General features: G+C 45.8%; 2 protein-coding genes and 1 non-coding gene across 3 annotated transcripts; 2 read left to right on the forward strand and 1 right to left on the reverse strand.

Annotated features, from left to right (window-relative positions):
• The first annotated feature begins 2,975 nt into the window (after positions 1-2,975).
• On the forward strand, positions 2,976-3,047 carry TRNAP-UGG. Its single transcript has one exon. It is a non-coding gene; the product is annotated as a tRNA-Pro (tRNA).
• A 1,902-nt stretch (positions 3,048-4,949) lies between these two features.
• Positions 4,950-12,209, forward strand: LOC124651645 (uncharacterized ATP-dependent helicase C29A10.10c-like). The gene is given in 9 exon segments (XM_047190688.1): positions 4,950-5,076; positions 6,256-7,207; positions 7,610-7,798; positions 7,886-7,981; positions 8,092-8,263; positions 8,983-9,106; positions 9,189-10,398; positions 10,401-10,963; positions 11,072-12,209. Coding segments are annotated over 8 exon segments (3,486 nt in total). The 5' UTR covers positions 4,950-5,076; positions 6,256-6,462; the 3' UTR covers positions 11,459-12,209.
• Positions 12,210-18,550: 6,341 nt separating this feature from the next.
• Positions 18,551-19,314, reverse strand: LOC124651885 (transcription repressor OFP8-like). Its single transcript, XM_047190904.1, has one exon. It carries the CDS (start codon positions 19,312-19,314, stop codon positions 18,649-18,651), a length of 666 nt encoding a protein of 221 aa, XP_047046860.1. The 3' UTR covers positions 18,551-18,648.
• Between the last annotated feature and the right edge of the window lie 550 nt (positions 19,315-19,864).

Below are 19,864 nucleotides of genomic sequence, written 5' to 3' on the forward strand. Positions count from 1 at the left end.
CGCCATTGAGTGCATGTACAAGTTTTGCCGAGCTGTGGTGGGAAAGTTTGGCAAATACTATTTGAGAGGGCCAACTGAGGAAGAGACTGCAAGGATCATGGTACAAAATGCTGCCAGAGGATTTCCTAGAATGCTTGGAAGCATCGATTGCATGTACTGGGCATGGAAGAACCGCCCGTTTGCTTGGCAAGGTATATACAAAGGCCGTCATGGATATTGCAGTGTGGTGCTTGAAGCTGTGGCAGTATTATGACTCGTGGATTTGGCATTCTTTCTTTGGCATGGCGGGATCACACAATGACATCAACGTGTTGCAGCAGTCTCCGGTGTTCAGCAGACTAGTGGAAGGGCATGCTCCACCATGCAACTATGAGATCAATGGCCACGAATATACCAAAGTTTATTATCTAGCCGATGGTATATATCCAAAATGGGCCTCTTTTGTCAAAACAATCTCGAATCCATCAGGTCTGAAGAATTCTCACTTTGCATGAGCAACTTCAAACTGATCTCGTTGAGCATTTGTGGAGGATCAAAGGAAATACCGTGGCACCTTGATGTAGCATCTACCCCTATTTATTATATTTGTTTACTTGTTTTATTGTTTGTTGTAATTTAATTTGAAAACAATCCTCGCAAACATTTTTATTCATATGCTATATTTGATAAATGGTTCTGTGTTAAAAAGAAGTACTCCGTATTTTAAATGTTTGGGGGCGGCGTTTGGGGGACGCGGCTGGGGAGCGACGTCCCCCAAAGGCGGCACGAACAAAACACGTCCTCCAAGCGCTCAATCCGGCGCGGTTTGGGGGACGCTTTGGGGGACGCGGCTGGAGATGCTCTAACAGGCGGTGGTCGGTGCACATCTGACCCCCTGGGTTCGGTAAGAAGGACAACGTCATCAGCAAATGTTGACATTCTCTGAAGAGCGCTGATTAGTGGCATTGGCGAGAGGATTTGCTCTTCAACTTGTTTGATCATGATAACTGAGGGGACCTACATCACCATGACGAAGAACATGAGTGAAATCGGGTCTCCCAGCCGCAGCCCTCTGGCGTGCGTGAAACTACTCCTTGGAACCCCGTTGACAACTACTCTGGTGGTCGCTGTGAATAACTGAATCGCGAATCCACGGAGGCAATCCGTTGTGTTTGGTTCTCAGGCTGTCACTAATTAGGAGCGATAAATCAACGTTGCTATGCCCATCCAGACAGCGTGTTCATTGCCACTCATTCGAAGCAAATGAAAACAAACCTACTGTATAACATGAAAACGAGCCATAATGTATTGTTGTTTTGTAGGTTGATGCAAAACCTTTGCATGTTTTCATCGACTAAATTCACAAAGTAGAAAAAGGTTAGTCAATTAGCCAAAAAACAGGATGACACAACCACTTCCACCATAGTGCCAAGGCCACACGAAACGAACAGTTACATTGGCAGCCAATTAAGTTGGGATCGAGGCACACATTGATTTTTGCAACACAAGATACATGGATTCTTAATTCAGAGTTTCAGACAAAGATACATGGATTGCAGTTGAGTTCAGACTGGCACTGGCTAACACGTACGGCCTTGCAGATGAGTTGAGACTGGCTAACGAATGGATACATGAAGGGTTCTGTGCTGTGCCCGATCAATACCCCGGCGGCGGGTGAAGGTGGGGGCAGTCGGGCTGGGAGTGGCCCGGCTCACCGCAGTTGGCGCAGGCGTCGTATCCCCTCCAGTTTGCGTAGGGGTCGTCTGCTCCGCCGGTGCGAGTGGGGCAGTCCATGGGTTCGTGCCCCATCTTGCCGCAGGTCTCGCACCGGATGTGGGCCGTCTCGATGGTGGCGCAGTCGTCGTCGCCGTGGCCTGCGCCGCCGCAAACGCCGCAGCGGGCCTCCGTAGAGCGTGGGTCGAAGCCGGCTGGGGTACTGCAGAAGACCTCGAAATGGTCGTCGCCGCCGCAGCGGGAGCACGGCGAGGCGGCGCAGTGGTTCCTGCGGTGGGTGCGGGAGCCGCACGCCGAGCAAAGGTAGGGCGTCGACATGTTGGTCGAGGGGAGCGAGTTGATCTGGTGCTCGTTTCGCGCCTTGTGTTTCTTCCTCTTTAGCTCTAAAAACTTCGCGGTTCAGAACTGACGAACACGACCATGTATATATACACAGCTGACCTGCTCGTACATGGATTCCTAGCACTACAAGGGCTCCAACTCCAACACGGCAGCCATGCACTTACCTAATAAACAAGGACAAAGCTAACCTAAACTTACCTCTAATGTTTTGGTAAGTTCAGATTATTTCCATAGGCGTTTCTGTATGTGGATGGAGTAGGTCGAGGCGATTTTGGAAAGATGGAATAAGTTGCAGCAAGACGTACTCCCATGCAGAAATCAGAATTTGCAGTCAAAGATGAAGCAGCCACCCAAACGGAGTGATACAGTGCAAAGAGATGTTATAAATAAAATTAGTGATACAGTGCACGACCCTGGTCGAGTCTCGGCCTTCCAGACCCTGGGTCTTTGTCTTCTTGGTTGTGGCCACCGAATTCTCGACCTCCTGATGTTCAGTATAATCTGTTATGTCTTCCTCACGAAGAGATGCTATAAATAAAATTACAGATCTTGAACGTGCCTTTTGTCTTTGAGTGAGAACCTAAAATTATGAAGACAATCTATGCTCCAGCTGCGAGGAATTGCATTGTTCCATGGAGTTTTCGTAAGGATTTGAAAGGTGCAACTGATTGGAGTAGCGAAAGTTACCCAAATATTTAACACTACCTCTTTCTTTCTGTCAATGGATATAATATTTTCCGTTTTTAGCGTTTCTATTTGTGAGTTACTTGCCATAAACATGTACAGCTGAACAAAAATTTAACGGCATTTTACATATTTTTGTTTGTAATTGGATGATTTAGAAACTCATGGTATTTTGTTTTTGCGAGCCCGGATGAAGGATTAGATTAATAACGTGTTTACAAAACAATTAGCATCCAGGGCATTTGGTCTAGTGGTATGATTCTCGCTTTGGGTGCGAGAGGTCCCGAGTTCGATTCTCGGAATGCCCCCCATTTTTTCAGTATGTATTGTTCTTAATTACTTATGTTTCCCGTAATGCTAATGCAAAGTTTTCGTTGGAGAGCATGGGGGACGCACAAGTTGTGTCTGGTTTGCCTCTACATGAACAATAATTCCAAACAAAAATTATATTTTCTGGCCGAACACAATAATAAATGGTCTTATGACATAGTTTTCATAAATATATTTCATGGTTAATATGTTTTGTTCTTAATTATTTCCCATGGTGAATGCTAATGCAAGGTTTTGGTGGGATGATTTGCCTCTACATGAACAATGATTCAAAATGAATATTATCTTTTATGGCCCAACATATATAATAATAAATGGTCTTATGACATAATTTTCCGTAACACGAAACATTCGCAACATTATAGCAACACGGTGAATGTCAGATCTCACTAAAAAAACGTCTTATGAGATGACGAACACTCTGAGCCCTCCCTCTCGAAAACAAACGAGAGTCATCCCCCCTTCCCCGCCCCTCTCTCAGATCTTGTAGCGGTAGGAGTAGTTGGTTCGGTTGTCTAACGGATTTTTGGGTTTCCTCTTCTTGTTTCCTCGCTTCTTTGGTCGTAGCGGGAAGTGGATGGGAGGACCTTTGTTCCTTTCAACAAGATCGTGTCTTGTGGCCATGATCTGAAGTCAAGGGGTGGCGATGGAAGACATCCTTTGATCGCCCTTGGTGGCGAGGGGCGGAGGCAGGCTGTTGCGCTGCCTTTTGATTCAAGTGATTGGTGGGGCGACTTTCAGATGTCCCAGTTAGGACTTAGGAGCTTACTTTCTTCCTCCGGCCGGCGAGGGGACAAGAAAGGTCAGTCCATATATTGCGGGTCTAGAGGTGGAGAGACGATGCTGGTGATACGTCTCCTAGGAGATGACGGAGACTACTTCTGAAGGGCAACCACTCCCTAGTCACCTTCAAATCAGTGAAAGGTGATCTTCCTCTAGGCTAGGATGCCAATTGATGGAGTTATACCCTAGAAGGCACGCTATCAAATATGATACAAAATAAATAAAATTATTAAAGATTATAATATATTCGTGCCACGCGCACCTTTACTAGTAAAGATAGATTCCAATTTGATAGCGTGCACTAGGAAGTGCGATTTATTTTTTTGGAGTGACATACAAGGAAAGACCTATTTAATTTGACCTCCATATATCAAAATAGTATAAACCCCTGAAGGGGTATCGTGATATCGTGTAATCTCAGCCATCCTACCCCTAATTCCGAACATGTATCCTCTAATCTCAGCCGTTCTTGTATTTTACTCATGATAATGTTTCAATTTTAGGAGTCTATGTAAGCACAAGCACAAGCATCAATTTGATATGGTGATTATTGGCAACGGGGAATGAGGGGCGATTTACCTTAAAAGCGATGGGCGTGAATCAGATGTATATAATAATATAGATAGATAGATAGATAGATAGATAGATAGATATGTGCAAGTGGATCAAATTTAGGGTACACTCTTTATTAAAAGAATAACTAACTTTTCTAACAATATCATCATTTTACAAAAGTTAGTTATTATTTTTTCACTAAAAAATGTAGAGGTGGCTTAAATCGACCCACTTGCGTACACACGAATTGAGCAGTTATGTCGATCTCAAAAAAAAAAAAAAAAAAAAAAAAGAATTGAACAGTTGTGTCTTGTGTGGACACTGGATAGCAGGCAACCGGCTCTTCCCGGGCCGAACCCGTCGACGCGGTCTAGACCCGGTTTGACTGATCTTCGGGTTCGACCCGCACGACTGTTCGGGCAGGTTTGGGGCCGAGTTCGATTCAGGAAAAGTGTCCAACCCACCCAGTCGAAATCCTCGAGGCGGTCGTGGCGGCGCATCGGTGACGGCGCGTCGAGGAGGTGGAAGGCGCCGGCGGCGAGGGCGGACCGGAGGTGAAGTGAGAGCTGTAGGCGCGGAAGTGAGTGCACGACGAGCGCGGCGGCGCATCGGTGTCCGGCGCCGACGGCAAGGCAGACGCCTTGCTCACCGTACTCGCGGTGCTCACAGGTGACACATGCGGCGGCCCCGCCTCCTCCCCTCCCCGTGCTTGTTGCTATGAATCACCCGGAGCTCAGATCGGCAGATGAGCTGGGTTACCTCTAAACAGTGCCAAATTTAACACGCGAACGAACGGATTTCTCTAGGATGGCATACAGTTAGTTACTAGTATAGCCAAGGCTTCTTCACTCCTTGTAGGGAACGTCAGTATGTCCGTCTAACAATACTTTGTTGGATTGAAGACATGAAAACTCATCTTGAATTAACCCTAAAAAAAACTCATCTTGAATTATGCAATGTTTCTTTTCCTGAGGGTGTCGCGCTATCAGTTGTAGGTACTATGGGCGCTTGATAGTTGACTTCATGTTTCTCACTGGCAATAATTTCTTCTGTATGTTTTACCTTTTCTCACTGTCCTGGATCACGTTAGTTCTGCCCGTGACTTCACTGTTTACCGAAACTTCACAGGTAGTATCTGAAAAGAACAGTCTTGTTGTCTCTGGTAGATTTGCCATTATCCAGCCAAGATAGCAGCGGAATTGATCTCTTGTCAGATGCTTAAAGGTCCTTAATACATGCGAAAAGTTCGATTGCTCGTTGCCGTATAGTCAATATGTGGAATATCATAACGTTTAGTTACATATTGTATTCTCACGCATATGCGTGTTAAATCAAGAGTTGGCTCATGATGAGCGCATCCAATCGAAGCAGCTGATACCTTTGACAACTGTTGTCTTCATACCAAATTACTGTGGATCAATCTGTCTAGCTCTTTGATTTTATTTTGCTATTGCAAAGATTTGTATTCGGTCATATAAGGGAAAGCCTGCTCAACGTCTCAAATATTCATAGTTTCCCACACTAGCTAAACTTAACAGTTCATGTTCGTTTATGTATGCTCATATTCTTGTGATGTGATCTTTTATGACAAAATGCCAAACCTTATTTAATTATTTTATGATTGTTGTATGTAAGCAATGGTGAAGGAAAGTGGTCAAGAACCCTTTGTGATGTCACAAAGATTTGACCTTTAGGTGTTTCTTTATGGTTTAGTGGGCAGATTTATAACAATTTGGGGTTGGGTTGGACCCTTTAAGGGGCTCACTATTTATCGTTTAGTGGGCATATTTATACTGATTTATACCAAAGATTACTCACATCTTTGTGTTTGTGTTTGTTCAAATTCAGGACTCTGACTGTTGCACTTCAAAGAGTGAGTAGTTTGGGTGTTTGATAAACGTGGTGCTTCTGAAATTGTGTCAGCAGCAAAGAAGAGTTGGCTGGTACTGCAGCTGCTCAAGTGAAAATAGAATCACAAGAAATTGATCTTGGTTTTTCTTTAAATCTGGTGATGTGATTAAATACGAGACTGCTGCTGATCCCAGGGTCACTGAAATGGCTGATCCGCCCAGAGATCCAGCACATCATGATCCCACAGGACTAGAAACCATGAAAACTTTTGATTCTGAAGGAAATCAAAATGGGGATGCTTTAGACCCACGAATCAGGTCAAAGAATGTAAGAGGAGTAGAAGCCAATTTTGCTTTGAAGCTTGCGAACAACCCTGTAAAGAGATCTAAGTTGGATGAACACAAAGTAGCAATGCTGGGTAAAAAGCGAGCCAGGCAAACTGTGATAATTAATGACGAGGATGCAAAGCAAGCTGGCACCGGTACAATATCCACACCCAGAAGACAGTCTCGTGGTATTGGTGAAGGAGCTGCAGAATCACAAAACCAGCTGCTCATCAGGGATCAGAGGCAAGCTGAAAGGATGGGGGCAGAATGGAGTAATTCTGCTGCTCCGGATGACCAAAATACTGAATCCAATGGTGATTTGGATTTGGCATCCCAGGATTGGTCAAAGAAAATGAATGCAGAAGAATCCCCCTCAGATGGGTATGAACAATCTGTGCCAAGGCAATTTAGGCAAACTATGGATTCCAATCAGTTCAAGGGCCGGCCAGTCTCTTCTCAGAGAGCAGTTTTAACAGGACAGAACACTTCAGATCAGAAACCTGCCAACAAGAGGTCCCTTGTTTCCAAGAAACAGGCTTCAGTGAACAATACGCAATATCATGACACATCTATTGAACGACTTCTACAGGAAGTGACAAGTGATAAGTTCTGGCACAATCCAGGTTAGTTCTCCTACATTTTCCCTGTTTCTTTTGGATTTCTTTAATTTAAGAAACATGGTAAGACCATTGTTTACAACAACAACAACAACAACAACAACAACAACCAAGCCTTTCAGTCCCAAACAAGTTGGGGTAAGACCATTGTTTAATCTGGAAAATTATATGCTGTGTCATGTGATATGCATTACTTTTGATGTGCTTGCTTAATCTGAAATATTATACCGCTCACTGCTTTGTGTTCCATATTTGTACTTCTCATGTTCAATACTGTGGCACTTTTTTTTAATTTATACCTTGTACCCGATGATTGCATCTTCGCAGTTTCATCATTGATGTAAATTCCTTGTCTACGCATGCACCATTAATTTAACAAAGAACATTTTATATTTCTCATCTAAACAGACGAGTCAGAACTTCAGTCTGTTCCTGGAAGCTTTGAATCTGCCGAGGAGTACATTAGAGTTTTTGAGCCTTTGCTTTTTGAGGAATGCAGAGCTCAACTATACAGTTCATATGAGGAGTCTCTTGAGGCAGTGTCAAGGGATGCACATGTAATGGTGCGTGTGAAAACCGTGGAAAGGCGCGATAGAGGTATGTTCATTTTTGGCATGTTTTGTAACAATTATAATAGTTGATACGGTCTCATTTCTCACTGACTATTATGGTTGATGCGCACAGGATGGTATGATGTTATTGTTCTACCAGCACATGAATGTAAATGGACTTTTAAAGAAGGCGAAGTCGCAATTTTGTCATTTCCTCGGCCTGGTCCAGGTAGTTCTACTGTGTTCCTTCTTTAGTTATGTATTAAGTGTGCAGATTTCTTACTCTCAAGGAACTGTTTCATGAACTGGACTCATGTATCCATTTCTTTGTTATTTTAGTTGCCCAGTCAAGCAATAATTCTAATAGGAAGACTTTTGGTTCAAACGAAGATACCGAGTCACTGTGTGGACGGCTTGTTGGTAGAGTCCGGCGCCATATGCCTTATGATACACGTGATCCCATTGGAGCAATTATCCGTTTTTATGTTGGGAACCCATCTGATTCTAGCTGGTAATTCCTGATATCATTGTTACTTAGCTTGTCCTGCACTGATAAAACAGTATTCAATGCTTCTGAACTTGTTTTTGTTTAACTTGGTTTTACTGGAACCTTGCTGCTAGTTCCTTGCACCTAGATTTATTATTTGGAATGGTCATTTTTCAAGATTAGGTTACTGTGAAAGTTAATACCTCCGATGTTGTTTGCTGATTAAGACTTCCACTTTGCTCCCTTCATGCTTGCACATAGTATCACCGACAAATGAGATTTCCTGTAAGATAGATTTATTAAATTGATCACAGGCACAGTTTTTCTTTTCTTATTAAGGGTTACTTGTCACAAACAGTGCACTTTTTTTTCCACTCACACTTAAATCGATCAGTTGGACATGCATGCAGTACCTGCTCTACAACTCATTGCAGCTTCGTTGTTCCTAATGCTGACAACCATGGCAGCCCATTACCCGATTGGATGAATTTAAGCTACACCCCCAAGGCCCCAACTAAACCTTGCTAATTCTAAAAGGCTTTACCATAAGGTTCATGGGCCATTTTTCTTAGATTTCATCTGCTAGGTTGTTAGGTTTAAATTTAACTCATATTTCTTTGCTAACTTTGCTTGATTTTATGAACACTATTCTTAACCATTTATCTATTGTTTATACATTTGTAACTGAATCCTGTACTTTCAGTCATCTTATTATTCCTTCTTTTGTGTTGTATTTGCAGCAGCGGGACTGATATCCTGGGGAAACTCCAACCTCAAAGCACATGGTATCTAACTGGTATTGGTTCTCTTGCAACAACACAAAGGGAATATGTTGCGTTGCATGCATTCCGCCGTCTTAATGTGCAGGTGATGCATACTACTTAGTTAAGTTCTATCTGGCTTCTTGGTTATATTTTGCAGTTGGTTTTGATCAAAATATTTCCATCAGATGCAAAATGCGGTTCTTCAGCCAAGCCCAGAGTACTTCCCCAAGTATCAAGAGCAGCCACCTGCTATGCCAGACTGTTTCACTCCTAACTTTTCTTGTCATCTCCAACATTCATTCAATGGGCCTCAGCTATCAGCAATTCATTGGGCTGCAATGCATACAGCTGCTGGCACAAGCAGCGGGGCAGTGAAGAAACAAGAACCATGGCCTTTCACATTGGTACAAGGTCCTCCAGGGACAGGGAAAACTCATACTGTTTGGGGAATGCTAAATGTTATTCATCTTGTTCAGTATCAACGTTATTATGCTGCTCTGCTAAAGAAACTTGCTCCTGAAAGTTACGAGGAAATTGGTGATAGTTCTGCCAACAGTTCAGAGACTGTTGCTGCAGGCTCAATGGATGAGGTTTTGCAGAACATGAATCAGAACCTGTTTCGCACTCTTCCCAAGCTTTGCCCCAAACCACGGATGCTTGTTTGTGCCCCATCAAATGCTGCAACAGATGAGCTGCTTGCTCGAGTTCTTGACCGTGGTTTCATAGATGGTGAGATGAGGGTCTACCGCCCTGATGTCGCTCGTGTTGGAGTTGATTCACAATCCCGTGCTGCACAAGCTGTTTCAGTTGAGCGGCGCACGGAACAGCTGTTAATGAAGGGACGCGATGAGGTCATTGGGTGGCTACATCAGCTAAAAGGCCGTGAGCACCAGCTATCGCAGGAGATAGCTATTCTGCAGAGGGAACTTAATATGGTTGCACAGGCTGGTAGATCCCAGGGTTCATTTGGAGTAGATCCAGATATGCTTACTCAAAGGGACCGTAACCGTGATATTCTGCTTCAGAAACTTGCTGCTTCAGTGGAAAGCAGGGATAAAGTACTGGTCGAGATGTCACGCCTGCTGATATTAGAAAGCAGGTTCCGTGCTGGCAGAAACTTCAATCTAGAAGATGCTAGGGCTAGTCTGGAAGCCAGTTTTGCCAGTGAAGCGGAAATTGTTTTTACTACAGTATCAAGCAGTGGCCGCAAGTTATTTTCTGACCTTAGTCATGGCTTTGATATGGTTGTTATTGATGAGGCTGCTCAGGCCAGTGAAGTAGGAGTCCTCCCTGCACTTTCGCTTGGCGCAGCTAGATGTGTCTTGGTTGGTGATCCACAACAGCTTCCTGCCACTGTTATTAGCAAAGCCGCTGGAACTTTACTCTACAGCAGGAGTCTTTTGAGAGGTTTCAGCAAGCTGGTTGCCCTACAATTTTGTTGTCAGTGCAATATAGGATGCATCCCCAGATCCGTGAGTTTCCATCAAGATACTTCTACCAAGGGCGTCTTACAGATAGTGAAAGTGTTGTCAATTTGCCCGACGAGGCTTACTATAGAGATGCACTAATGGCACCATACGTTTTCTATGACATGTCACATGGCCGTGAGTCCCATAGGGGTGGGTCATCTTCATACCAGAATGTTCATGAAGCACAATTTGCATTTCGTTTGTATGGTCATCTTCAGAAGTTTCTGAAGGCTAATGGTGGCAGGAGAGCATCTGTTGGTATAATCACTCCATATAAGTTGCAGTTGAAGTGTCTTCAGCGGGAATTTGCGGAGGTTATGAATACTGAGGAAGGGAAAGATATCTACATAAACACAGTTGATGCTTTTCAAGGCCAGGAGCGTGATGTGATTATTATGTCATGCGTCCGTGCCTCTAACCATGGTGTGGGCTTTGTTGCAGATATACGCCGGATGAATGTTGCTCTCACTCGAGCTAGGAGAGCTCTATGGGTATGCTTTCTGTCCTCCTTCCAAAAATATGCATCAAGAGAAATGTACTAATGGTGTTTGCTCCTAGACTTATGCCATCATACTAATATAGTCTTTGTTGTTTTTCAGGTTATTGGTAATGCAAATGCCCTCATGCAGTCAGAGGACTGGGCAGCACTTGTAGCAGATGCAAAGGCGAGGAAATGTTTCATGGACTTGAGTAGCATTCCGAGTGACTTCCTACCCATGAACAATTCTTCTAACACCCGAGGCATGAATTTTTCAAACAACACAAGGAACATGAGAGCTAGTGGACCTAGACCGATGCATTTCAGCATGCTTTCTGAACCCAGGATTGGAATGAGATCCGGCGAGGATGATCAGTCCAACTCTTTTCCGAGAAACGGTAGTTATCGGAATCCGGATGTTCGCCCTGGTGATAGGTCTGGGGAAAATTTGCAGTTTGGGACGACCAGGAGGCCGAATGCGTCCAATGATCCAAGGAGGCAAGTCTAGGGAGAACACACTGCCGTTTGCAACTTTTTGTGTGGGGTGGCGCAGCATGGAACGATGATGATGCAGCGAGCCGTCGCCTGTTCGGAAGATGTGCACCACGGGTGGTAGTCATGTGCAGGGCCAGACGACCAATTCCTCATGGGATGGCTAGACCTCTCGGTGGGGGTTGCAGTCATAGCTGCCTTGACTGGCTAATTGGATGCTGTCGTTTGGGACTTGGGCTTTGGCTCTTGATTTTGTCAGGCCGCGGAACAAAGGAAGGCTGCCTCAGGGCTCAGGCCGGTGCTTGGTGTTGTGTAAGCACGCAGGACGTGTTATATCCGTTTACATAGGCCAGGCTTGAGCAAGGCTGTCAGCTGGACAGACGTTGCCTGGCATTTTGCCGCTTGCTCATCCATGATCTTTCCATAGACCTATTTGTTATACGCAAGCAGGCGTTTCCATTTTGAAAGCCGCCCTATGGCTGCTGGTGAATATGGGCATTTTCATTTTGAGACTGCTATGGCTGGTAAGCGTTCAAGCTTTTGCTGTTAGAGCTGCTAGCTGTGAAGATAAATACGCTGTTCATTACCTGTATAATCAGTTTGCTCGCTCGCGTACACAGTGCTTCTTCTGTGGCATAAATACGCAGTAAGCCCTGTCCGTGTGTACAAAGTTGGCTGTTTTGACAAAGCTGCGCTATTTGATTCAGCTGCCCTGTTTGTCACCTATGGTTTCTTGTGTTTGCTATGGGTGTCGGTTGAATCCTGAATGTTGCGTTGTACTGAAGATGCAGATGCTTCTGTGCTTGCAGTCAGGTGATCTGATTCCAGATGCTGCATCATTTTTGGTGTTTGATGTCCTTGGTTGTAAGTTGGTCTGTGCTGTAGTGTGATGACCACACATTTTGTTCTCGTCTGGCTTTGCATATTTTCTGTTTTGTCTTTAACTAACAACAGCTATTAGCTTTGGCTGGCTAAATCGTTAGACACCAAACAGGTGCATATCTTGAAAGTGATCTTTCCGCCAGTAGACTCCTCAACTAAACTTTACCCTAACAAAACAACTCCAGCAGTAGAGTATTGACTCCAGCAACCTCCTTCACTTTGCCTTTCTCGGCAAAACCTGTCACCTTGGTAGGAGACAGTCGCGGCTGGCTTGATCTTCTTGATCGTTCAGAATGATCCACATGAACCCGCTGCGCGGTTATTCCCAAACAGGAAAGCTCAATGGACTTGCTCGTTCGGAAATCACCGTTAGCCACCTTCGCTTCCGTACTGTCATTTCCAGTGATGTCGGTGTTTTGTTTAGAGAGGGGAGAAGGCGGTGGAGACATTGGAGGCTCCCGGAACAAGATTGGCAACAATGTACCTTGGTTCGGTCCCTCCCAGTAGAGGTGAAGACCTACTCTTGCTTGGTTTGCCAGAGAAGGAGTGACGACTTCGCTAGGGGTTGGATGAGAGTAATAAGTTCTATGGTTTGGATCTCTAGCTAAGCCTTATGTGGATGACTCGGCTTAAGGTTTTACAGGATAAGCCAGACTTCGGTTGAGATCCAGGTCGAATACGTTGTCGTGGAGTTGGGCTTCACGTTGATCTTCCCCGTCATCTGACTAGACTTTCGAACCAACCCACTCCATGTGCGTGTAAGAACACCAAAGAGGCGGCCATGATCATGTCATGGGCCACCCTGGCGAGGTGATCCGACTCAACTCCTTGGCCTACCTGGATTGGTATTCCTTCATCAGTGAGTTGGAAGATGTTGCTACAGAGCTTGGGCATGAGCTCCGGGATTTCTAGGTCAATAAGAAATGTTCAATCTAGTCATCCAAGACCCTCTCCAGCGAGTCACCCTCGTTCTCTGCTCCAGTGATGCAATCTTGCACGTGGGGTAAGTGAGGTTTGCTCATGTGTCCGTCAACCTTTTACTTGTGTCTTGATCATCTAGTTCATGAAGGAGCTGGACCTTCGATAGTGTTGTCCCTACGATCAGTAGCAACCTCGTGGAGGCACGCTGTGTAGGTGTAGCCAGTGTCGTCACTATACCTGGGCATGGGAAGCCCGGCCCGAACGGCCCGACCCGACCCGGCCCGAAAATCCCGGGCCGGGCCGGGCTTTTTCTCTCTATCGGGCCGGGCTCGGGCCATCATTCTTCAGCCCGTAATTATATCGGGCCGGGCTCGAGCCACAGAAAAAGAAAATTACCATTAGATCGGGCCGGGCCGTCGGGCCAGCCCGGAAAAATCGGGCTTTTCGGGCCGCGGGCCGGGCTCGGGCCAAAATTTGCTGAAAGTTGGTCGGGCCGGGCCGGGCTCGGGCCAAGGATTTCCCGTCGGGCTTTTTTCGGGCCAGCCCGAAGCCCGGCCCGGCCCGAGAAATGCCCAGGAAGAGTCGTCACCAACCTTGTTGTGCCACGCCGAAAGCTCCGGCGTGTCATATTTAACCTTGTCTTGCCCATAGACCATCCAATTGTTGTGGCAACCTTTTGCGAAGACGGCATGGTGGCCTTTCTGCGTGCCGTTGTGGTATCCCTTGTGCTTGACTTCGTGGACGGCGGCATGGGGCTAGTAAGCTAGTTGTGTTAAGTGAGAGGTAAGGTCACCATGCGGATAAGTGGTGAGACTAAAACTAAGCTCGTATGCAACCAAACACCCTGAGTATACCTGAGCATTTCTCGGGCCGGGCCGGGCCTACCAAGGCCCGACCCGGAAAATCTCGGCCCAGGCCCGGCCCGGCCCGGCCGACCGTCGGGCCGGAAACCTTGGCCCAAGCCCGGTCCATCATAAGAAAAGCCCTTCGGGCCTTGGGCCTCAGGCCGGGCCGCTTCCTTAAATCGCGCAAAATGATGGCCCAGGCCCGACCCATGCTGACCATCGGGCCAAAAATCTGGCCCAGGCCCGGCCTACATGCATGGTCGGGTTGGGCTTGGCCCGGGAATTTCGGGCCGGGCCGGGCTGTCCATGGCCAGGTATAACCCTGAGCATAAGGTCTCTTGGGCCAAAATACTTCACGACCTGCCAAATGAAGTGGATAGCTTGGCCCATGGAGCGTTTGGTAGCTTGCACGGTGGTGGGTAGAGTATGAGCTGAGAAAGATGCATTTTTTTCGTGGGCTACCAAACAATGCGGGGTCCAAAAAGGCCTCGTCGGTGCAAACCTTAAAGCACTCCGAAAGGCCTACAGGGCAGGCTCCACCGCTACTACTGAATTGGTAGTTTCTCCCGGATAGGACCTATGTAGAAAGAAAATGAGAGAAGATTCCCCTTGTATTTAGTGCTAGGCCATTGGGCCTCACATAGCATGCACCACAAAACCACAACCAAACACATAAACTCATAATCTTTTCAAAGCCGACCACATACAACCCGAGCTACCAAACATATTGAAAACACCATTTTTATATCCAAACACATAACCCAGAATCTTTTCAAAGCCGACCACATACAACCCGAGCTACCAAACATATTGAAAACACCATTTTTACATCAAAACACATAACCCAGAATCTTTTTCAAACCCGACCACATACAACCCGAGCTACCAAACATATTGAAAACACCATTTTTACAGGGCTGCCCTAGCTGGCGCTCGATCGCCAGGATATTATTGAGCGATCGGTTTCAGACATGATTAGGAGTAAATGCGTTTTCCATTGCCGTACATTTGCATGCATGTATAAAGGAACAAATCTGATGATGTAAGCGGGAATCTTTCCAAATTTGAAAGTTTAAAACGTTTTAACTTTTAAACGACAACTCCGATTTAAGATTCGCTTTCACCAATAAATCCATCTCGACGAGATCTTCAAAACTAGCACCCATGTTAATATGTTTGGACCAACTTTTTTTCTAGCTAAAAGTTATCAACCCTCTATATTTGAATAATCAACCCCTCCGTACTTGAGTGATCAACGACAAATGTATAAAATTATCAACCTGGTGCAGGCTATTGAGGGAAAGTTCTGCATGCAAGCACAAATAGACGAATCTGCTGATGTCACCAGAATCTTTTCTAAATTTCAAAATTCAAAACGTTTTAACTTTCGAACGACAACTCCAAATTAAGATCCGCTTTCACCAATAAATCCGTCTCGACGAGATCTTCAAAACTAGCACCCATGTTAATATGTTTCAACAAACTTTTTTTCTAGCTAAAAGTTATCAAGCCTCTCTATTTGAATAATCAACCCCTCCGTACTTGAGTGATCAACGGTAAATGTATAAAATTATCAACCTGCTGCAGGGTATTGAGGGAAAGTTCTGCATGCATGCATAAATAGACGAATCTGCTGATGTCAGCGGAATCTTTTCCAAATTTGAAAATTCAAAACGTTTTAACTTTCAAACGACAACTCCAAATTAAGATTCGCTTTCACCAATAAATCCGTCTCGACGAGATCTTCAAGACTAGCACCCATGTTGATATGTTTCGAGAAACTTTTTTTCGGGCTAAAAGTTATCAACCCTCTCTGTTTCAATAATCAACCCTCCGTACTTGAGTGATTAACGGTAAAATGATAAAATTATCAACCCCAAAGTTAACTTTATTTTAAACATTTTAGCGAATCTTTTTTAGTTTAGAAGATATTAACCCGGTGTCCTGTTATTTATCAACGGTAAATATAAATAACTACCAACCCTAAAAATCTAATTTCATTTTGAATATTTTGGCGACTCTTTTTAGTTTACAAGTTATCAACCCGGTGCCCCGTTATTTATCAATGGTAATTATAAATAACTACCAACCCTAAAAAGTAATTCATTTAGGATATTTTAGCGAACATTTTTTATTTTACAAGTTATCAACCTGGTGCCTCGTTATTTATCAACGGTAAAAATAAATAAATAATAACCGTAAAAAGTATTTCATTTAGAATATTTTAGCGACTCTATTTTAGTTTACAAGCTATCAACCCGGTGACCCGCTATTTATCAATGGTAAATATAAATAAATATCAACCCTCAAAATTTAATTTAATTTAAAATATGTAGCGACTCTTTTTTTTGTTTACAAGTTATCAACTCGGTGCCCCGGTATTTATCAACGGTAAGTTAAAATATCTAGCAACCCTAAAAAAATAAATTTTATTTTAAAAAAAATTTAGCGACTTTTTTTACAAGTTATCAACCCGGTGCCCCGGTATTTATCAACGGTAAATTTAAATACCTAGCAACCCTAAAAATTAAATTTTATTTGCAACTCAAATTTTATTTTTTAGCTTACAACTTAAAACACTACTTAATTTGAGTAGCAAGTGGTAGTTCATTTGAGTTGCAAGTGGATCCCCCACCCGTTATTTCCCCCCTAAAAACCATTAGCCCGAAAAAGGGAATTACCGTATGAAAATAACAAAAAAGTGGAATTACAAAAAAAAAGAATTGTCAAAAGGAAATTGTACAAAGGGAATTGATCAAAGGGAAATATTAATTAGCGTACCAAATAACCAATTAAAAGGGAATTGCAAAAAAATCTCCATGCATATGGTCCGGTCCAATCATTCATCCATCTACGCATGTGAGTGCGCACGTGCATGTGCAAGGTGATTAGTGAGAAAGGAAGTGGCATGTGATTAGTGAGAAATGAGGTGGCAGGTGGATGTGCATGGCTGCATGTGAAAGGGATTGCAGAAAACGACAAAAATATGCATGGCCGCATGTGTATTAGTGGAGTTTGCATGTGCATGTGCCATTAGTGTGGGGCTACATGCAGAAAAGGACAAAAAAAGACAGAAGAGAAAGGGAATTGAATCACGCATCCGCGTGAGCGCTTCGCGCAAAAAACAGACCGCTTGCGCGGTCGATTGCCAGGCAGTGATTTCGATTTTTACATCGTTTTGAACGGGCCAAACTCCACCGGACCAATAATGTGTGTTATGGTGAAGCCTGCCTCTACGAGTGGGAGCCACCCAAATAGCTTTTCGAAAGGGGCATACCCCTAGGGCCTCTCCCGAAGGACCCTCAATTTGATTCAGGCTAGACACGCCATAGCATGGGGATGATCGGATCATCTAGAGGTAGTAGGTAGCACTTCCGAGGTTGGGTAGACTCATGGTACACGTCACATGCATTAGATGCATACACGTACGATGTACGTACGTATGGCTTTGTCTCATACTATACATTAGACAAAGTCTGCATTTTTTTCTTGTTGTATATCCATTTACTAACATCTAACCATATGGCACGGCGATCGATCTTGGTAGAGTCAACGGCCACAAAGCTGACTTAATTAAGCTCCATGAAAAAGCCAAGCAGCTCTCAAAAGGCAGCCCAAGTGCGCAACCACTAGTAATCAAAGAGAGAGGAAGCACGTTTGCGGTTTGGCTTTGCATGCATTGCAGATGCAGATGCAGCGCTGCCGGCACGCATGAATGTGGCCAACGGCGATGTTCTTCTTCCCGTACAAAACGGCGATGAAAATCTAGCTAGTACTCCGTATGATGCCAGAAAAGCTCATCGACACGCCGTCTCGCGCTGCACGGACGGCAGGTGCGTGCGTGCTCGTCGACCTTTTTTCCGGCCGGCAAAGCTCTCTCGGGAACACCTTCCAACTCCTCATCAAAAGTCCAAGAACAAACAAGGCGTGCCATCCGCTGATCGGTATCCAAAGTGCTTCTTCCTCTCTCGCTTTTCACCAAAAAATGAATACATTTGGCGACTATATGTTGGTAGTATTTGGCAGTTGAAAGCTGGGTGCAGAACTATGGACGATGCACTTGGGAGTCTTGGAGTAGAAACAGATTAAAAAAATAAAAGAAATCAAGAGAAAACATCTCAAGACGCAATGCAAACGTTCTTCTCATTGTGAAGATTAGCAAGCATACAGGACATGATTCACTAGACATTTGCCATATGCATGTAGCACAGACATATCACAGCACTACTAATGACACAACTAGTTACATAGATTAACTAGAGTTGGATCCTTTCTCGGTGACCTTCATGCAAAACCGAAGGCCACACAAGCACACTAAGAACAAACACACGAAACATAATGAGCAGAAACTAGGAAACTTAAACACCACCACCAAATAAGAGCTGAGCTACTAAACACACCTAAACCTGCACGCCACTACTAATTTTCTCCATCAACTAGCTTAAACTGCCCCCTGAGAGATCCTATCACCACCCGGTAAGCGACGCGTACACCAGGTGGTGCCAGGATCTCGAGACCCACACCACACACGGAACAGAGCACGAGCGGACGAGCTTCGTCAGTAGTAGTAGTCGTAGTGGTAGGCGGGCGGCTGCGGCGGAGGGTCGGAGGCGAGCTGCGCGCAGACCTCTGCAAAGGCGGCGAGGATGGCGGCGTGGTGGCGCGGCGCGTTGAGGGCGAGCAGGCGGCGGAGCATGCAGCGGAGGCCGTCCCAGTCGCACAGCCCCATCTCCACCACCATCTGCACCATGCTGTCGCGGAAGTCCGCCCGCGGGTCCGACGACTCCTTCTCCACCGCCACCCCGACGCCCTCCTCATCCGACGCCGCTGCCTTCTCGCGCCTCTTCCTTGTTGCCTGTTTCTTCCTGGCGACCGGCGCCGGGGCGGACGCCTTGGCCGTCACCCCGTAGGGCACCGCGGGCGGCTGGCCGTGCTGCTTGTAGGAGGCGCTGGAGGAGGAGTAGGTGGCGGACGAGGCGGTGGAGGCGGAGGAGGGGAAGAAGGACGACGACCGGGACAGGGAGCTGCTGCTGATGCTCCCCGGCGCCGGCGCCGGCGGCTTCGGGGCCGGCCTGAGGAAGGAAGGCAGGCTCATGAGCGCCGGCAGCCTGGGCCGGCGCGGGCGGCACCCGCACCCCGCGTCCACCACGGCCACGTGCCGCAGCCGCCCGCCCACCGCGAACTGCCTCCCGCCGCCGCGCCGCGCTCTCGACGACGTTGACATGGCCGGCGATGTCAAGGCCAAGCTTTGTTTGGATGGCTGGGTGGTGGTGGTGGTAACTGGTATTGGTAAGGAGGAGTCAGAGCTAGGCTTGGAGTGGCCTGGTTAATATATTGCGATTTTGACGAGGACAAGTCAGTGGGGTTAAGAATTAACTGGTGGGGTTTAGCTGGGCCACGTTGGCCCCTGTTGGGCTCATCATCCCGTGCCTGCGGCCAGCTGATGATTAGTTTGACCTTGACCGTCCTGTATAGAGAGAGAGAGAGTCCTTGCGGGTGCTAATGGTGACACGTAGGATGGTTGATTGCACGGCCGTGATACAGAGAGCGTCAGGGGTCGCTCCTGCCCACAAACTCGCAGTTCCTGTGTGGGAAAATATGGTGCCTTTCGCCAGATGAACAAGTGGCAAACACGTTACTTGTCTAAAAGCCGCGAGCCAAGGATCGGCGCACGGAATGACACCGAGTTTATCTCTCCCCGTTCAACTTCTAACTGAGCGGTGGTGTCTTTCTCCCCCTTCTTCCTCTCAAGGCGCTACAAGACCTTGAGAGTC

This window comes from Lolium rigidum, chromosome 5 (genome assembly GCF_022539505.1).
Source record: "Lolium rigidum isolate FL_2022 chromosome 5, APGP_CSIRO_Lrig_0.1, whole genome shotgun sequence".
Lineage (NCBI taxonomy): Eukaryota > Viridiplantae > Streptophyta > Magnoliopsida > Poales > Poaceae > Lolium > Lolium rigidum.

Bases quoted from the DNA above. Each gene is read 5' to 3' on its own strand.
- LOC124651885 (XM_047190904.1), bottom strand. From the start codon at position 19,314: ATGTCAACGTCGTCGAGAGCGCGGCGCGGCGGCGGGAGGCAGTTCGCG.